The 21749-nt window shown below is 30.5% G+C and overlaps 1 protein-coding gene across 5 annotated transcripts in view; it reads right to left on the bottom strand.

Annotated features, from left to right (window-relative positions):
- LOC148237899 (band 4.1-like protein 4A) overlaps nucleotides 1-21749 on the bottom strand; it is a 264159-nt gene that overhangs the window by 231289 nt on the left and 11121 nt on the right. For all 5 annotated transcript variants that reach the window (XM_088181479.1, XM_088181483.1, XM_088181481.1 and 2 more), the window contains exon 2: nucleotides 2421-2564. In XM_088181479.1, coding sequence (XP_088037605.1) covers nucleotides 2421-2504 — 84 coding nt within the window. In that variant the 5' untranslated portion in view covers nucleotides 2505-2564. The remainder of the gene's footprint in view (nucleotides 1-2420; nucleotides 2565-21749) is intronic.

Raw genomic sequence — 21749 nt, 5'->3', positions numbered from 1 at the left:
TATTTTTGCGCTCTTATGACGTGCTCTCTTTTGTCAAACGCTCATATGGCTGTCTGCGCATTTGACGCACGCTATTTTGTTACAGCGCTACTTTGGTAAACGCTCTTATGACGCAGCGCTTATAATGCAGCGCTCTTTTGACGCACACATTTGTGACGTTGCCACACTAGAGATATGAGCGGATCGTTCAGAAAGCATCGTGAGGACGCATTACGACAATCCCAGCCGCTCTACCGAAATTACAGCTAACAATAATACAACTCGACACGCCAGTGAAGACTCTCGGACTTTCAAAACCCGCCATTTCAACTCCACCACATACATATATGAGTATAAAATAAACTGTGCCCAGCTTTCCTGATGTCCAATAGACTACAAAGCCACACCCTTTGTCATCAAAACCAGAAAATATTATTTATAAAAAATATAATTAAAACGATAGTAGCATCTTCAGACAATATTGCAGCGCTATAAATAACAAAAAGTAATATAAATCAATATGCATGTCCTTCAATCTACATTTAACATAATTTAAACGTAAAAGTGAAACCTCAGACAGAAACCCAGTTATCTAAAACGCAGATTAATAAGAATAGAAATATTGATTACTCAAACTACAGAGATGTGATCTAAGTAAGTAACTATAATCAAACCAGTATGAACTTACGGGATTTAACTTTGGGGTAGTGCATGTGGTTCCTGTGCTGAAATAACGAACAAATACACGGCATACAGAGACAGACTAAAACTCCACCAAAACAAAATGGCAACCGAACTACTCGACTATAGATTTGACGACACCAGACGATGAATTATACCATCTGACATACCTGACAGACATGACAAATAATAAATATAGTAAATTAATTACAAACAATAAATTACTTTTATATAAAATAAATTAGATTTTATTTTAAAAAAATATGAAGATGTATTCAATGGGATGTTTTCTTTACATGCCAATATCCTAATCCAAATTTTAACTTATTGTTACACGTAATACTTTGTTTGTTGTTAACTTGAAAAGCAATAGTCTCTACTTCATAAAATCGTTTATGTGGCTTTACAGTCTATATGAACAAGTGATAATAGTTTGCGCATTCAAGGGTACTTCCCAGCTTATTGCTCCCTTAGTTATTCGTTTATGCGCCGCAAGAGGCAATTTGCATAAGCAAAAAAATCTAAAGCCCACACGCTTGAACTCATCAATCCGCGATTGTGCTCCTCAACAACAGTAAACAGTACTACACCCACCGGAGAGATGTAGATCAATTATAGCGGTATACAGTAGTTGTGAATGAGCGTAATAAGCTCTACAAGCAAATAATAATCAGTAGGTACCGTGATAACGTGAGAATTCAATACGGATTCATCACAATGAAACGTAATCACGTACATAATAAAGTGCATGTAACGGATTACCTTTTATGTACCATATATATATGAACATGATAAAGTACAATGTGTGTTTATGGGCGATGACGGAACGTCGACGTTGATTTTTTTCGTACACTCTGTACGTGTGTATTTATTATAATAGGAAGCAGATCGTGAGAGAGCAGCGGTAAAGTAGTAAATATTTCGCGAGTTAAAAAGACTTGCGAAAATTTATTATATTCTGAAACGCACAAACAATTGGTCAATTAATTTGCCACTTAGATATACGTTTTCAACAGCAATGAACAGTAAGGGATCTGCCACGAATAAAATGAAGTTCAGGAAAGTGTCCAAGAAAATCGTTTAACATCAAACAGTACTCGTTCTGCAAATTTATGAATTACTCGGAGACTATTGCAATATATTTTAAAGGATTTGAAATTGATTTCGTATAAATTGAATTATACACAAAATGATTTGTTTTAATTTTCATTTATATAAATTTATAATATAAATATAAATTTCGGCAATGAGTCTCGATAAAGACCCAAAACCATTATAAACGAAGAACAATTTAGAGCCATTGTGTAAAATAATCCAATCACATTTCAAGCATTAGTTTCGTGTGGGTTTCTCGTAATTTTACTGCGATATCTGAATAAGTGGGTGCCGCATGAATTGACAGTATTAATTAATATCATTCTTAAAAGACTAATAATATTCTCTTGCGGAGATTTCTCAAAAGTTGTGTAAAAGATTTTTTACAATGCTTCATTTTAAACAACGGACAAGATCAGTCCTTCCACAATGAAAGAAACGATCTCAAGATCGTTATCTGACGACGGATAATATCGAAATCGTGATTTCCATTATAGGAAACGTTGTTATTTCGACCGGCGCGCGCGTGTTTGTACAAGGTGAGCTAATAATAATAATAATAATAATAATAACAATAATAGCGTTCACAATGATTTATCGGCCATTGATGGACTGGGCCAGACAACAGAATATGGGAGGTTTTTGAAGAGTAAGAGGGCATTTACCTGTACGTCGTGCAACTGCTCGCGCTCGTCCAGCAGCAGCACGCGGCACGCGAGCACGCGGCCTGCACCGCACACCCACTGCATGCTGATGGTGTAGCACGACGAATGCTAGACGAACATCGCGACGATGACGTGCTCGGAGACCTGCGGATTCAAATACAAATGAGCTGGTTAAAAACAAGCATAAATTTTAAATGTCGTTTCTTAACATCTCAGCGATCTAAAATAACAATTACTTTTCATCATGTAATATATAATACACTCAAGTTTTTATACTGGACACTATGAAAAACCCCGTTGTTGAACGACGATAGACGGTACGCGAACGCCGACTTTCATAGATGCGAGCAGTCAATGTGATGTATAAGGATATAGTATCTGATTCTATATTTCGTGTACTCGATGTCGAAAGTAAAGTGGAATGTTCCAGTGAAAGTTACAGATTAAATGACAATTAGATGGGGAAATGGGAGGAGACTAACGATCCTACATCTGGATTATTCATAATATTTATTCTCGAGAACGAGATCAGTAGATTTAAAAATCTGATGTAATACATATTTTTATTGAATTAGTTAAATTGTATGAATAAAGCAATGGTATTATATAATAGTTTGATTTAAAATATGTATATATTATGTAAAATACAATTATTTAGCACTTTCACTACTTCTTTCATACCATTACAAAAATGACGAATTTTGTGCTGTTTTACAACATCTACAATATCATTTATATTAAAAAAACAAAAGAAAATGAACCCAACTAAGATCTAATTTTATCTATTAATCTTTTAATAATCATATATGTCGAAATAATGGCAATAGTTTCATTTATTATGGAGTCAATTATTACAATGTTTTAAACGATTTTAAAATGACTTCAAATTCTATTTACTATTAAAGCTCACCATAAATTCATATTAATATATTATATATGACTATATGAATACAATGATTTTTATATTTACTACTAAAGATTACTACAGATTTATAATAGTTCTTTCCACGAATATATGATATTGTATATGATCTATTTTATTGAGATTGTTTTAATGCATCTTTTGGAGGCAACTCTGTACTACTGAGATTCAGATTTATAGAGTCGCATTGACAAGTATATCAAGTAAAGGGCTATAAAAATAGTCACTGCCAGAAATTCATACTTAGAGATAATGTATCGTCTTAATATAAATTATTATTTGCATAATACAACATAAAATCATTATTTATTTAGTAACAAGATTGTATGTTTAATAACAATATAACCGATATAAATTTCTCATTGAAATCTTGTAGATATCATTTAAATTTTAAAAAGCGAATATTTGCAATATTTTTAAAACTATACAAGTAGGAAACAATTATATATTAATATATAATTTTATTATGTATATAAATTTTATTAATAATAATTAGCTATGAGATAATATTGTAAAATAAATAAAAATATGCATGATTGGTAAACACACCACGGTCGATATGACAATGTTGCAAACCAAGCATGTAAATATGTTTGAACGTGATCGTATACAGAATATTAAATATTAAAAGTGGCCGAAAAGCGGCAGTAGATGTCTATGCTTATAAATCAATAAAATAGGACCAATTTATTTGATCTAAAACAGAATCAAATTCAATCTCAAAAAAATATTCTGGAATAATATATTTAATATTAATAGATAATATATTGATAAATATAGTAGCTGAAGATATTCTAAACATTGTTTTTACCTATTGCAGTGCAAGTCGATTAAAATCAACACCGGGTTGATTCTAATGTAAATATCTTTACGAAGGATATGTTAGTTGTCGAAGAGATAAACATTCAGTTTCAGATACTAAACTATGATACTACTGACACAACTATCTTACGTTTAATTTGAAACACTTAAAGCAAAAAGTCAATAGCTTGCAGCTAACAACTTGGACTAACTTACTTAGATATACATAGTATATATATTTACACATGCGACGTTTAAAATATTAAAGGCAAGCATATTATTTATTTCTTCATTATATTCCTTAAAGCTCGTAAGAGAAACATAGTTAAAAAGCGATTTAAAACAGATTCGTAAATAAGAAATGATCTTTACGGTTCCACTATACTGAATATATATTGATATTTAGGCAAAATTTTAAACCAATAAATAATTTAGAGAGTTGTTCAGTAAAATCAATAAAAGAAAAAGAACATTGAAAAATACCTGTGTTTTGAATACACGATTTGAATAAATATGCGCTTTTCTACTTAAAAAAAACATATCTGTGACTTTCACATCTTAGAGCTGCATCAGCATCAATTGCCGTACATCGAATTATCCAGGAAGTTGATTCAAGTTTATGGTAACGTAACAAATGATGAACTAAGAAATACTTTTGTTTAGATTCCTTTTTCTAATTTACGTTACAATAAAAGTTTCGGTTCTGGCAAAAAATAATAATAGGTAGCTTCGGTCGGTATTTACGTGAATTTTTGAGTTGTTCTTGATTGTTCCTAATGTTTTATTATTTTAAAAACAGCATAAAAATAAGACATCTTGTAGTGAAATAAATTTCAGCGGATAACACGACAAACACACAACGCGTCAATTTGTCATCGACGATTACGATATTAGCATAAATAGCGAAACAGTGATAAATTCGATGTATGGAATCAGAAATGAGATAGTGGGCTGGTACTTTGGGCTCGGCTGTAAGCCCTGTGGGATATAGGGAGCGATAAATTTGTGGATAACGTACTATAACTGCCTCCGTGGGACAAGTACCGGTAAATTTTCGAGGACGACAGGAGACTTCGCCGTCTAAGTATGACAAATACACCACAGAAGCCGATAGCATCGCTTCAAAAAATATTTCATTCCTTACATGTACATAGTATGTATACATGCATGCATATATATCGTGTGTATGGAACCTGTTACGTTTATTGCAAAAGAAAACGGACCAGATATCATTCCGACTTTTCGTGGGTAAATATGTATGCATATTATGAACGCTCGTTAATTCTGACCTTTTACGATTGGTCTCTTTATATATGCCGTCGATTCCGTTATACGACAGTGTTTTAATTACCCGGGTAATAAATTTAATGACTCTTTTTGCTAATTAACTCTGCCTCATCGCTATATTTGCACACAGTACTTGCGTGTTAGTATTTCATAAAACGTTTGAATCGAAGACATAAATGTGAGAGAGTTCAAAGGTATAATATAAAATAATTTGTGGGATAATGTTTATTTACTGATTACTAACCCACCCGTTGGAAAATCAACTGAGAGTACATAAAAGTAACATAAATAACAAATATTATATGCGTGCTACTCACGAAAAATATATGATGTTTTTAAAAATACACTGTTTTTGTGCAGAGATATTTTTAGATAGGACAGATAGAACAGCCCAATTATTAAAAACTGTATAAAGTACTGCACATAAAAATGTCATCAAGTTAATTAATACAATTGGAAAATAAGTCAATTTCATAAAATAAAATAGATTACAGCAGTCGATTTTATATAATTAAGATTAAATTCTACACAACTAGCAAAATCAATAAAAATTATTATTTAGTATTCTATCAAAGCAATAGTTTAACGGATTTTTAATCATTTAACGCATGACTTTGCAGCCAGTAAGACACAGGTGGAAATTAGTAATAATTTAATAATTTAATGACACTATGATGGGCGAGATGTTTTTCTCTGGTAGTGGTGGAGAAGCTGGCGCATGGATGATGTCTGTGGAAGATCCTTAGAGTTCTGATTGGTGTGGTAGCGACACTATAGAGAAGGTTGATACCTCTCTACTGCGGTGCTCGTAGTGATCATCCATGACCGTATGTTGTCTTCTGCTAGTCTTTTCTAGTATCTGCCGGTGTCTGCATTGGCGACCAGCCTTGTGTGTCCAAGCCTGCAAAGCTTTCTGACCAATCACAATCATGCAGTGATCATCCAGCCAATAATTGCACTCACTTCTTAGAACAACGAAATTTCAGAAAGTGACATTTGCTTGATGGACATCTCCGAGGTCGAATTGTGCAACGGGACTTTGTGGCCTTACGGTGCTATTTGTCTTCCGGTAATATATTGTTTCTCGTGACCGTCTCGTAACAAAGAAATATTCATTCAATGTACCGGAAAATTCTTGCGTGTTATTTATGGGAAACCCTTTACTTTTTCTACTCGTAACGAGGGCCTTTGTATGATCCCACTGTTGTCTAGTTTATCCTTATTGATGAATGATTATTTTTGATCACAGATTTTAACACGAGATTCAAGAATAGGATCCTTCACTTGTATTCCACGCCAGAAAGATAATTATGTATTTTAAAAATTGTATTGCATCAGTACACCTAGATTTAAGAAAGAAGAAAGGATTTTTAAATTATTTTAAAAAGTCAAGAGTTTTTTACTATAGCTACTCCCTTGCTTTGGAAATTAGTAGGTTGGGATTGCTTTTGTAAAGTGCCCAATAGCACATATGTACATATATAGAACGGATAAATTATATAATTGTATAAAAATTGATACAGGTAGAGTTTTACCTCGCAACTTATTAAACAAACAATTAATAATGTGAAGGGCATTAGATGCCAATTTATATAATAGATGAATGGGTTTAAATCGGTGGTTTCAATTATAAAACCTTAGATTCACTGTCTAAAATTATAACAAATAATACTGAAAATAGCAAAGATACTTTAACGTATAAGTTCTTAAAATCGAAAGATCAATTATGAATGTCATGCTAATCTATAAAATATAGAATGAATGCGAATCCGATATAATAAGAAAAATTGATATGGTCCAAAGTGTAAGTATGGACCATAAAAGCAGATTGAAAGTCTTTGAGAAGTCTTTGAAAAATAAAGGACCGACTTTAGAACATGTGCTTGCAGCGAATTCTCTAGTTATTTAAAATAAATAAATAAAGCAGATGTTCTATATTATGGACTGATCCTTCAGCAGCATGCATCGATATCAACTTATCAATGAAATTAATTAAATTATGTTATATCCTTTTAAAAATCATCTAATTGCTATTCCATATCCTGTATATAACATATAAATTAGCACACACGTTAAACTTGCTCAAAATTACAATAAACCTTTTGTCGTTAGAGGAGTGAATATTAAACGTTCCGAGAAAACATATCTCACACTATGTATATAACTGTAATCAACCCAGAAATCTGAGGCGATAAACACGTATTGAATATCATACGCAGAATTTTAGTGCGCTTTATTGAAATTCCCGGGAGTCTGGTGCTTTATTGAAATTCTAGTGGTGCTACCGTGCTCAACAAAGGCGTCGAGAGTTTTTTGATGTTTTGTCAACACATCATGTTAAACTATAAATATGATGTTTGAATCTAAAGATGACACATAAACAGGAATGTGTCCGGTGGTGTACGCGACGCATTTCGATTAGTGGTTGAATTTTGAGGAAATTTCTTTAGACTGAAAAGAAAGATGACTGCAGTGTGGGATCAGTGTCCTTTCGAAGGCGGCAACACATCCTGGTAACACGCAGGAATGTCCCTGGCTGGACTGGCAATTTGTATTCAATATAAATCGCCGATCTGGAGGTTAGGGTTGTCAGTCTTTTAAACTTTGTCACCTTCGCCACAACGCGATAGTTATAATACTATGGCAAGAAATATTCTTCAATATTTACAATATTTACAGTTATATGTAGAGTTTATTAGAACTGAAAATTAAACTTTAATTAAAAATTATAAATCAAAATGAAGTTGCCATCCCTGAAATTTGTCCATCACACGTATCCATAGGATTGAATCATGCGTGCGTAAACGGCGCGTGTCATTGGATAATTCAGTAGTAGTGAACCTTTTGCTTGTAAGTGAATTAAATATTATTTTTTCATCAGTCCGGTGGCTCTTGGGATATCAAAATTATTAATAATATTATCGGTATAAATGTAAATGGCACACAAGCAAAAAAATATAATATTTCGTATTTTTTATTATTTCCTATAAACCTTTTTACTTATCCATAGTTTGTTGTCTTTTTATAGATATTAGATATGCGTTTTATTTACTACTATGGTTTAATTATAAAAAATACGTACTAGATCAAGTATTATATAAAATGGTTACCCGTGATTTGTACTACGGATTTTATTATAAAATATTTAAGGTACATATAATATTTTGCTAATTATTTAATGAATTATAAGTTAAAGTGCTTCAGAATCATTAACTAATTATGCAGCTAACTTTACTAATATATTATATATATACACAAATAAAAGTGTTTACACATTCGCTTGATTTTTATGTTCACTGTCAATATTACATAATATAATTTAATAAGAAATTTGCGTTTAATATGTAATATATAACAACTACAACTACAAAAAAGTCTATACATATATAAGAACGGAATAACGCACTCAAATTTTCATTTTTTAAAATTGTCTAATTATTAAGAATTATCTGCAATAACATATATTGAATATTACACATAATAATGTCACCGATTCCCAGACTTTTAATCTGGTGGTTAATACATACTTGTAGGTGTTCATTTTGTCTGATTGATTTACTCAAATTTACCTTTATTTTCATTTCAACACGTTTGGCTTACGCTCGTCAGGTTACAACAAAGGATTAAAAAAATATAAGGCGTTAAGAATTTGACAAGTGTATTACAATGAATCTGAAATATCTGAAGAGTGTATTAAGAGTGTTCAACAATAACAATAATTTAAATGTGTGACTTGATCCATATGTTTCGTTAGCTTTTAATCACACACGTAACAAACTTTTGAGTCAAATATCTCAAAAAGTACGTTTGTTATTGAAAAATTAAAAATATTTTTTTTACAAAATCGCTAAAGTACGAATTTAGGCAAGTCAAAGACTCGCTATATCTAAAACAACCTTGTCTCATTGGAGAGATGCGTTTCCCATGTATTATAATGCTGCGGATCGCAGATGCGGATGTTTGTGCGACAATTGCATCGTTTCTTGAACACACCTACGATGTGTGCATTCATGTTCCTTTAAATAGAAACGGTTAAACTGATTACTTCAATGATAAATAATCAATAATATGAGGCGCAAGGCAAAATGTATTGTATAGAGCGCGTCCTTTCCGAACAAAGAGTATTATTTGTGGTACATGTGGGTGATTAACGTATCGATATAGATGTGAAATATTTCCAATTATTAACGCAATCTTTTTTGATCTATAATATTATATATTTTCGTTTACTCAAATGCTCGTTAATAAGAAACAAATTGTGGTTGAAACCCCAGCAGATCAATGTGTGATACACACGTTAAAAAATGATTAACTACAAACCACTTTTAGCTTGGTTTTTAATGATGTAATAAGATGTAAAAAATATAAGTAATAAATGATATTCTATTTTATATGATGAATAAGCTCACTTCTTAGTTAGTGAATTAAAATACGCAACCCGAAGAAGTTGTTTATAATAACGAACTTTGATATAAACAAATAACTTAATGTAAACCTGAAAGTAAAGGGTTCAAATGAAACTTTTCAAAAAAAATACTCTTTTTCAAAAGAACAGTAAAAAATGAGGAACAAAAGCATTTTTGATACAAGAAGGTGGCTTAATTATTAAATGTGATCAAAAACGATTAATGAAAGTGTCAAAATCTATTGCATGTTATAAATATATTAATTTATAAGAAAGAGAAGATAGCTTTAATGTTAACACTGCATACAGTAAAGTAAAATCTACGTATTTTTATTATTAGTTTGTACTTAATTATATTATATCGAAAATTACTCAAAAGTTGTTGACTTGCGTGATTTTATAACTTACACAAAAACTTCCAGAAGTTAAGGACTTAACTGTATATCACTCTCACACATATAGTTTTTAATTTGAATTGTAGTTTAAGCAAGTAAAATAAAATAAAATAAAAAATACATGTATACAGTAATATAAAATAATAAGTTTTGCTCAAATAAAAATGCAGTTTTAGTGGTAATATAAAAAAATTTTCCACTACGATGTTTTATGTTACACCTAAGTAGTACTTTGAAATGCGTCAGCTAATCACTTGTTTCAATAACATATTCTACGTTAATATGAATACATTGATAAAACGTATAAGTAAATTGTGCAGTTCTGTTAAATATACTACAATATTAAAATAAATAAATTGTTTCCTACCCCACATAGAAATCGGCGGCTTTTTACACTGAAACGCCTTTATATACCGTGTCAGTATCAACAGGCATTGAAATATTCGAATGGCCAATGTCCACGGCGGCTTATTGGACAATTGCCTGAAAAAGTAAAAGTCGCACAAACGACAGTAACTTTACATACTAGCACATAGGTACATCTTACGCACGTTGTCCGCTCTTCATCCCCTATCCATAAAACAAAGTAAGGAGCCGTCCTCTGAATTGATGATGAAGATTCCCTCTGTAAATCCTGCGTCATTAACCCTGAGCCACGTAAGGGGCACGTACGTGCCGTACAGGATGACCCCGAAGAGTTTTACAGCCGATTTAACAGGAGCGGAAATTGACAAAACGTACTCGTGCCGATATGGCTGAGTTTAGAGGCATTTAGAGAGTTATTTTGAAAAATATATCAATTTATATCGGACGAGGGCGAAAAGCTCTTTGCAACGTTGAAAGCAATGAGATAGGGCTCTTCCGGTTTTTTTTAACTCGCAATAGGATTGATATACTCTTGAACTGAAATATGAACATAGACACATGTTTCTTAGAATATATATTTATTTTGCACAAAGATGAAACAACTTGTTTTATATTTATAAATAAATACACATTGTTTTAAGCTTCGTGAATAATCATGAAAAATGACTAGTATATTTTACACCCATTTAAAGTTTATTATCATGAAATTAAAAAAAAAATTATAATCAAATTATGATTTTTGGGAATGAAATTGCTAAGATAACTTAATGTTTTATCTCAACAAATAATAATAGGGACATTAGCAACTGTTTTGTTTTAATTTGACTCGTGGTTAACTGCATTAGTTTAACACTATTAAATTTGTAGAATTAAGCACCAATTTCTTAAATGTCATTAGTTTCATATATTATTAAAAAAAACATATAAATCAATATTTGTGACTAAAATACCTTAAGAGATAATTTGATTAGTTATTAGCAAAAATTAAAATAAACTTAAATATATGATTAAATATATACATCACAACAATAACACAATTTAATATGGTAACACAATTTTTTAAGTCTTTACATGTTTATAATCTAGAGATATGTTTATTGTTGCGGCCCCCTTTTGAGTTTTATTTGTATATAGTCATTAAATGAAACTCGTAAAATTAAAAAAAATATCAATAGTTATTTATGTAAATAAAGACTAGTCTTTAGTTGTCCAATAATAAGCATTGATCTATTATTAACTCAATTACTTTTATATTTTCAACAACAAAACGACTATGTTCAAGACGATTATCTCAGCGGCGATTATCACAAACGAGTTCTCGGATAATTGCTTTAAAAAATACCCAAGGGAGAGCTAAGATACTGAAATTAGTACTACGAGGATATCCTTATTAACATAATAATCATAATTTGACTCAATAAATTTGCATATCCTTGCGGATTTTTCCATATAAAAACACACCTAGATAATATTATACTTGTTCTATATAAAACATGTAATATTTACATCAAAAATATCGCATTAAAAATACATATTCATGACGACAATATTTTTATACGTATAATATTTTAAATTCAATATAAACCTGAGATTGCTTTGATCTCGCTAATCTTACATACACAAGAAATATATTCCAATAAGACAAAATTAAATTTTATGCTTAAATTAATTTCTTTATATTAGCGTTATATATCAAAATATATTATATTACTTTTCACAATAATATTTATAAAAAAAAGAAAATAGCATTACTATGAACATGTAAGTGGAAATTAAAATATACTGCTAAATGCTGCTGTGATTAAAAGGTTCACTTAACTCGTTACTTAAAAAATATTTTGAGTAGTAAACATGTATTTTAAATTGTTGTGTTGTGACCCTAAATGATTTTTATTTAATGTAAAAATAAAACACTTTTACCTGATCGTGGAATTATGGTAAAAAATTATACCTCAAAAAACATATCGTATGAATTTCAATAAAAAATAAATGCAACAGCTGCTATAAAAAATATTAGTGTAATTTATGACGATGCCTAAGATGTTTAAAAAAATAAAATGTGGTGTTTTTGATTTTATGAATGAGCTTTGAAATAGACACTGAAATAGTTATGCGAACTGAAATTGAAGCAAATCCAGTAATAATTATTGAAGAATTATCAAACAAGATCAGTACTTCGTATTCTACTACTCAAAAATGCTAAAAAAATATTGGCAAGAGCTAAAAAAAAGGTGTTAAGGTTCCTCATTAATTGTCTGATCACTACAGAACAACACACGTACTGTTTTGCGAAAAAATAACAATTACAGACATTTTTTTAAATATGATCACTGGTGACGAAAAATGTGTTCTATTCAAACGTGACTAAGAAAAACAGTGGCTAATTTTTTTTTATGTATAGTGGGATTCCAAAATAATTATTTATTTTAAAGTGTTAAAACAGTGATGGAAAAAGTGTATATAAGTCTTTTAAATCGATTGTATTATATATTGCATTGAATGAAAAGAGACCATCTCAAATGAATAGGCAAAAAATAAAAGCTTTATTTTAGCCCCTATATTCACTAGATTTGGTCCTTTCTGAATGATAGTTTCTTTCAATAAAACAATGTTTTAAGAGAAACATATTCAATTAAATAAAAATTTTGATTAATTTAAATTTTCAACCAGAAAAATTTTGAAAAAGCAAAAATAATTTATAGAAAAGGTGGTAGAATATTAAATAGAACAATAAAAATGATATTATACAGAATAAAAGTTTTATTGATAAAAACGTCATTATTAATATAAATCGGTTAAAATTAAATATGCATTAAATATCACTACCTAAAAATATTTTTTCTTGCCACAGGATAATAGGCAAATTATTTTTTTTAAATATCGCTAAATTTATATTATTAATTAGATAAACATACAGATTCCTATAAAATGCACAATAATGTTGTAAGCAAAATAAAATATTTATTTATAATTAAATTAATTTTATATATACACATGTATGTATGTATGTAAAGATAATTTTACACATAGCAAAAAATATATAATTTAGAAAATATAAAGTCTATTCTTATGCATTTTAATTAAATAAGCAGATTTTTTGTGTGTCTTTAATTTATAAAACACAACAATAATATTCCTACGTTCTATAATCAATTGGGGGTGGTTCATACGTATCAAAAAAATCATTAAATAAAAGTGTTTTTATATATCCTTCGTTAATTTTTTATAAAGTACGTTACTAGCTGATTTTTATTTAGAGTGGAAATTTGAAATAATCATAATAATTATCTACATGTGTAAGCTACATTTTCTGCATAAAAATTGCTATAAAAATGCTATGATTTATTTTTAATTATACGTCTCATTATCTAAAAAAAAATACCATATAATTTTTATTATAAAATATCAGGCAATGCCTAAAGCTCTTATGCCTTCACTACACTCTCTGGAAGTTGTCCGAACCGAAGTTACAACTGAAGTCGGCCGATACCTACGACTTCGAGTAAAAGCGACCACACTGCCACAAATTTCATATGCCGTCCGGACGGCGGCTTCTGTCAAGTACAGCTGGCATATTTGCGCGCGATCAAAAAATGTACCAAATAATCGCAATTTTTAAATTGTCATATTATTAAGTTTGTGTGGGCACTCGCTAATACAATATCAGTGAAAACTTTTCGGTCGTAAATATTCAATTTACGCAAAATCTTTGTCGGCTTTTGCAAAATGCCATAAGGCATAAAAATAATACTTCAGAATACGAACACCACATCTGTGACTATCCTAGAATTTGTCGCCATCGATTCTAAATAAGAATTCGTTATGGTGTGACATTTATATAAACTGATCTAGGAAAATATATAAGTATATGTGAAACGATTTTTTTTAACAAAATCAAGTACCAATAATTATTTAATTTTATATGAAAAAAAATATAATAACGATATCTGTTAGAAGAATATACTATCAAAAATATAATTAATCTCTTTTGGTGCCCTAAAATATTGAAAGATGTCAGTAAGAGTCTGTTGAAGTCCCCGATAAGCATGTGGTATTATAACTTGACTACGTGACTACGATGCAGCGCTCGACATGCGTGTTGACCATAGGACGCCTACGCGCATACTGAAATTGAACCGATTTACTCGTTCTGTCTCAGTTTGCGAAAAAATATATCATTATCTCTTTCACTGTCGTCACGTAATACGCGAGAGAGCGAAAGGGGAAGTATCTCACTGATCGCGTTCGAAAGAGCAGCTCCGACTTCGGTTCTTTTGACTTCGGTCCGTTTGTCGACAACGTTCGGAAGCGCTCGAAGCCGGCCAAGTTGACTGAATTACCCCCACTTTACCTTTCGTTCTCGGTAACCTCGGACAACTTCCGAGAGATTTTAGAGCGGGCAGAACCGAACTCGACCGAAGTAACCCATTATATTCTCCGTCCTTGGCCACCATGGCCAACTTCCAGAGAGTGCAGTTCAGGCAGTATATTTAATTATTTAAATATATACTACTTGATCATCATCCAACATAGTATATAAAAAAATGCAATGAGTGTTTTTTTAAGTGATAATTACTCTCAAAAAAATCTTAAATATCTATAATAAGGCTTTTCTAAAAAAATATATTACAATCAAAAGTTACATTTATAAGACCAGCGATTGTCGTATAGTATAAACACAGATTAAATAACTTAATGTTGAGATACAGTAAATATGTATTTTAAAAAGCAACCTGCATAAATTTAATATTTAACTTTACTTACAGATACACTATAACTAACGTTTGCTACAAATATGTGTATTGAAGGTTTTAAAAATGTAACTGGCATATTAAAAAAAGCTAATGCATTAATGGATTTAACCGGTTTTTTAGTAAAATTCATAATAAAAAGATATGAGTGTATGAAAAATACTGTTGTTTAATTAAGAAATTAAGACGTTACTTGACAAACAGCATTACTATACACAGTCGTTTTTATAGAACTATTTATGGTTAGCACGAGCCAATTCTAAAGTCGTGCGTTTTACGCCTAGTTACGCGACGTTTTAGGTAAAGGCGACACGTATTTTTCGTAAATGTCATGATAAAAAACACATGTCAATGGCACGCCGTGACAGGATGTAATAAAAAGGCGACATGCTGGAAATGAGGAACTAACATCATCTGGTGACACGTCCTAATGCTCAAAAGTCGAGAGAGAGAAAGAGAGAAGAAAAAAAACGTAAAGTAGCGACAGCATCAGGTTGCTTTTAAAGACAAAAATAGAGCGAAAAGTTCGGGAATCCTTAGAAAAACTAGATATATAGATAGTAATTGCAGCAATGGTGTGCTTGCAGAATGTATTTAAAATACGTCAGTTCCTAATTATGCTAAATAATTCGCTTATGGTTTTAATATCTACTTACTTTTATGTATTTATTGTGTCTGATTGACAGATTTACAACGTTGTCACGCATTAGGCTTACGTCTGTTATAATATTTAAAAATCACGCGATATAATAATATTAAATTGAAATAGAATTCGCCGACAGTTTTAGAACGAGGAAGAGATTGAGAATCCGTGCGAAATCAAATTATACACGCCTCATTAAGAAGGTTATTTTTTGCCATAATATACATCTCTTTTTAATTTACAACCGTTGCCAAACAGCAAATTAAACAAACGATCACGCCAGTAGTTCATTAACCACAAAAAACATGTTTTAGCTAATTTGTCCAATTGACGTTTGACATTTATTCGTTCACACGATCATTATCTTTCGTGCTCGGTGAAAAAATCCATTCAATTAAATTTAATAAGTCAGTAAATGCATAATTATACAATAAACGCATCTAATTCACTAATTAAAATGCAGTTTATCTAACCAATTGGTATGCATTTCCATAATGGAATAGCTTATAAGCGATATATTTGGAAATAATAAAATGTGTGTTAAAATAAATAAATATATCCACACGTATTAAATTTCTTTGAAACACTGTGCGTATTATTTTAATATATTGTATATATGTAAGTATTTTACTTTCACGTCAAAAATTAAATATTACACATATTAAATAAGCGCCGTTTGAGATAAAAGTGAAACGAACGGTTTCCGTTAAACGGCGACTGACAGCTTTAACGGATCTTTCGTCAAATCCAATAAAACATTAAAAACATAATTAAATTATCACCTATATTATTTTATATATTTTTTTATGAATAATAAAAAATAAATAGCTGTGAGTATCCGTATTATATTAAGATTTTTTCTGTTTTTGTGTAATCGAAATTTCATATATGATCAAAAAATCAATACATATCCAAAACAACGGTTTAATGAATCAGTAGTCAATGCTTTATTTAATCATAAATATAAATAAAATAGCTGACTAAATTTAATACACACAAATTTAACCGATAGTTTATTAACCTTGACGTTGAAATTTACAACGATCGATTTATTGCTTCGAAAGCGTTTAAGATGCAATGTCAATATACGTTTCAATGGCTAGTATTACCCACGCGTACTTAATGACGCCATTGCCATACTTGGAGGTGATAAGTGATTACTTATAAATTACAATGTCTTAAATTTTGACATGTGCTAATTGAAAGTTTCTAAATTTGCCCTTGAAAGTGTTCATAAATCTTTAGATTCAGAGAAAAGGCGTTCCATTTAGTCCGACATACTGTGAAATTAGATATAGCTATGCTTCAATGTACCACGAGAGTGTAAAAGCTAGCGTGCCTTATGTAAATACACATATGTTTGTATGACGTGATTCAAACACTGAAACATTACCGTAAATATCTGAAAGTTATTTACGAGTCAAATTAATTTATTTACTTTGAAATTTCCCTCCTGCATGACTTTCTGTGGAAATTAATATTTTGTATCTAGTATATGTGTATGACTGTATGTATTATACATATGTTTGTATATGCTTGAAGAGTTCAGTTTCTCTTTGAAGTTCATAGGGGCGACTTTTGCTTTTTACATGGTAGTCATTTCTGAGCTTAGAGAAAATATATTGCGAATATAGCAATTTTCAGTTGCTTGCATCGGCGAGAAATAAAACTCGACGATGAGAAGCACAAATGTTGTGAACGTTGCTGAAACAGATTATTTTATATGTGTATGTATTTCATCTTACCACCCTGCAGGATAATGTCGCACATTTTTCTACTGCATCTTTTAAGAATTCAATTTAGGTTTTCTTCAAAAAAATATCTATCTTACATTTTTATGCGTAATAATATCACTATTGCAAGAAACAATACTTTTGCGTAAGCTAGAATCTCACTTTGGATATATAAAAGTTGCAAAAGAAATAAATGTAAGAAAATGTTGAGATCGTGAAATTTCAATGAACGATATAAAAAGTTCAATGTCCACTAAAACATTTATTTTTAGGGCAAAAGCGGTTAGGTAATGAAAGCAGACGCTATTAACCAACACTTTCCTTATATTGGCTGTTCTGGCAAGGGCAGAGTTTTATATCGTGTAATATTTTGAATAAATAGTACTATAAAAACATGCTTACCGATTAAAATCATACATATACTATAGTATGTTAAATTTAAAGGATCAGCGGAAATATACAAATACAGGTTTAAATGAGCAACAATATGTACTAAGAAACAACGAAAGTTAAATTGATCCATAGGTAACACTACTTTTATGGATTAATTTAAAAAGATTTTATGATTTTTAGAAAATATTTTTAATAAACAACGTGATAGAATAGTAAAAAAAAATATAAAAGTATTAATACTACTAATCGTTATTGTTTTAATTTTATTTAATATAAACAGTTCGATTGCAAGTAAGTGAGTAAAAAAAACATATTAAGAAATATATTATTTTGTAATCGTTGTTGTTTTTTAAGATTATTTTTTCTAGCAAGCTTGTACATATTGTAATCTCTCAATCATGTATTTTCATTTTCACGATTTTCTCTCATTTAATCCACAAAATAATTCCACATAATCTGTCAACACCGGTAAATTATCCCATCTCAATCCCAAGCTGACATCAGATCACGTTTCGGTAGATACGATAGCCAACATCTAGAAACTTGGTTCTTTCGGTTAATTTAATAATATAATAATGTTAGTCGATGGCATAAAAGAGCGCATAACGGATGTCGAGTTAAATAAAAAAAATTCAACCACTAACAAATAGTCTGCAAGTATACAAATATTTTTAAATTGCTTGTATTTTTTGGCCAATATCAGAATCAATTAAACTAAAATCATAATTCAATATGAATGTAAAATTAAGTTTTCCCTAAATAAAGCACGTTTTATATTATTATCGATTTTTTGTAAATATTGTCAGTTTTCACCATAAAATTCTTAAAAAATATAATAATAATCAATATTTTTTTTAGAAAATTTATGTATTTTTCAGTGAAATTTTGTTTTCATCAGTATAAAATAATTTCACTAACTGTTTCAGTGAAATCCTATTCTAATACATATTCACCGGTAGATATATATATATTTCTAAAGCAAAAATATAATTAAAATTATGATATTATTTGCTCTAAAATGTCTGGTATTCTCAATATTCATTTGCTGTTCAAACCTAAACCTTACCTAATTAACATTTCATTAGGTTAAGCTGAGTTTGATTAATTGGCTCAGGTTAGTCACATCTTATGACAAAATACTACAATATTTAAAATAAATTAAGCGATCCAGCTGGTCACAATAACAGCTTACTGTTATTGTTTCGCCAGGTTTAAGAGTTTCAAAATACACAATCCCTTTGCAACTCCACCATACATACAAAATATTACAGTGAGCCCGGATTTCGATGTAGGTTTTCTTTCGATAACCACTGTATTTTATGACAACACCCATTTCTCATCTTTAGTTATCAAATGATAGAGAAAAGACGATCAGCTTCAAGATCCAGAAAATATACAGATGTGCGCCAACTTGGTTTTTGAACGTTTAAAAAATATTTAACGTATGTAAATTAGTAGCAGTATATTTAGGTATTCGATCTGGAAATTCAGATCGAATACCAAAGGAAGCGGCAATGAAATAAATAAAGCAAAAATCTGAGTTTATATTTTTCAGAATCAGTAAGTGTTATTCCATCAAGTGCCCATCGTTGATGGGGCATCTTCAGCTGTAAACTTGTTCCTTTCGGCAGAGTTCGCCTTTTCACGACTGTAAGAATATAATAATGGTCAGTCGAACAATCGGTGACATCAAAGAGCGCAGAAAGACAATGGTCTTTTATTGGTAGCGGTGGCCAGCTCAGCAGACGATATTGCGAGGTAACCCGAGGACGCAACTAAGCTCGGTGGCCCGAGTTGAACGGCCTGGCTTTATAACGGCAATGGCTGATGCTCGGCTCTTGTCTCCTCGGCCGCTCTGACCGACTCGAGACAAAACGCCAAACCTGCAGATCGAATTTGATCGAGTTCTGTCTGAAGAGATTACACTTGTTGGCATGCGATCATCTTTACGAGAAGCTGAGGACTTATGGGTAATATGAACGGGTGTGTGTGGTCTTAGAACTTATACTTGATGATTGGCGATCGTCTTGCGCAAGAATATACTCATCAAGCCACTATAATGTGTTCAATATTAAATGTACTATATTCAATTATGGTGACATACAGTTCGATACATCCATTTTTTATTGATATGCTGGTGCTATTAAACTGTTAAGAGGTTGATATGATTAAAGTATTAACATAATATTTAAAATAATCCTTACATGCTATAAAAAATCACTGATAACAAACCTAATATTTTTGTTAAGAAAAATCCTATAGCGAATTTCGCACAGTAAATATTTTATTTTACTCAACTGTAAATATTATTTAGTGTTTCATAAGTATCTAATAGAGAAATCTAACAGCCTAAAAACGACTAAGTAAACTATTACTCGAAACGATGCATTGTTAAAAGTGCAATCTCATTTTCAGCACACATCGTTAATTTTATTTCTATGAGTACTTATTATTGTGCTTAACTATAAACAAACACTTGTACAGAATAGAAATAAATTTATATATATTTTCCCTGATTTTCAATATTAGTATAGTGTACTCCTGATTATCCATGTGCGGATTATCCGTGATTGAAATCATTTCTTAAATTATTTTTAAATAACAATGCGCGTAAACTCATAAAATCTAAATGAAAATGGCACTTCAATGAATTTTTTTTTCTCTTGATCATTTTGATTAAAAAGAAGCATCGATGAATAGAGAGATTGGTTCAAAACATAATGGGTTCCTGAAGTAAACGATTTTATACAAAGTAAAGACACGTATAGCAGTATTGTTAATAGATAATTCTTCTCGAGAAAAATGTAAAATAAAGCATTTTTTATTACACAAAATTAAATAGGTTTACAACCACTGCTCTTTTTATGAAGCTGCATAAGTAAGGGCTGGTTCATGCCTAATATGCATACTTCTTGGAAGGAATGACAAAAAAATTGTTTAAAAAAATGAATTGCCGTATTTAGCTCAAGTAATACAATAAGACACTCAGATAAAAACACCTTTCTAAAGACGTTCGCGCCAGATGTTTGAAAATTGCATACAATATCGGAAGATCAAAAGTATTTAAATGACCAACATTTTTTTGCGATTTTCTATTGCTCTAACCGGCCGACGGATTTATCTTTGTTTTAGTGATGTAAGAATCCGTTCCGATAATAATAATTTACGCATTAGAATCGGCAGAATGCAAAACGATTTAAGGCTATTTTTCTTTTTTGATAATCCAAAAAAGATTTTTTTTATATTGTTTTTATAAAGTAACAACAGACAATTATCAGCCGAAGGGGCCTTAATTATTTGTTAAAACAATAAGAAAATATCAATTCTGAGCTAAGCTCAAAATTAATTCGTAATTAAAAATAAATTATATAATTGAAGAAATTAGACATTTATGTCGTTAATTAAATATTTGCAAGATCCAGAATCTATCTTTTGACTTCTTTAGTTATTCGTCAAAAGCAGAAATATGTAAAATGTGGAAAGAAAAATTTCGCAGATTATTTCACGGCACTTAGAATTCTAAGGACCCTCGCGACTCCATTAAATCATTAGAATTCATTGATGAAATGAAAATGTATCATTGGTGCAATAATTAGAGAAAGAAATTACTTTCTGCCTCACAGAGAGTAGTAT

The sequence above is a fragment of the Plectrocnemia conspersa genome, unplaced genomic scaffold, assembly GCF_051122295.1.
Source record: "Plectrocnemia conspersa isolate PC_06_02 unplaced genomic scaffold, ASM5112229v1 ptg000002l, whole genome shotgun sequence".
Taxonomy (NCBI): Eukaryota; Metazoa; Arthropoda; class Insecta; order Trichoptera; family Polycentropodidae; genus Plectrocnemia; species Plectrocnemia conspersa.
Note: the sequence above shows the minus strand (reverse complement) of the source record. Positions and strands in the feature narration are given on the sequence as shown.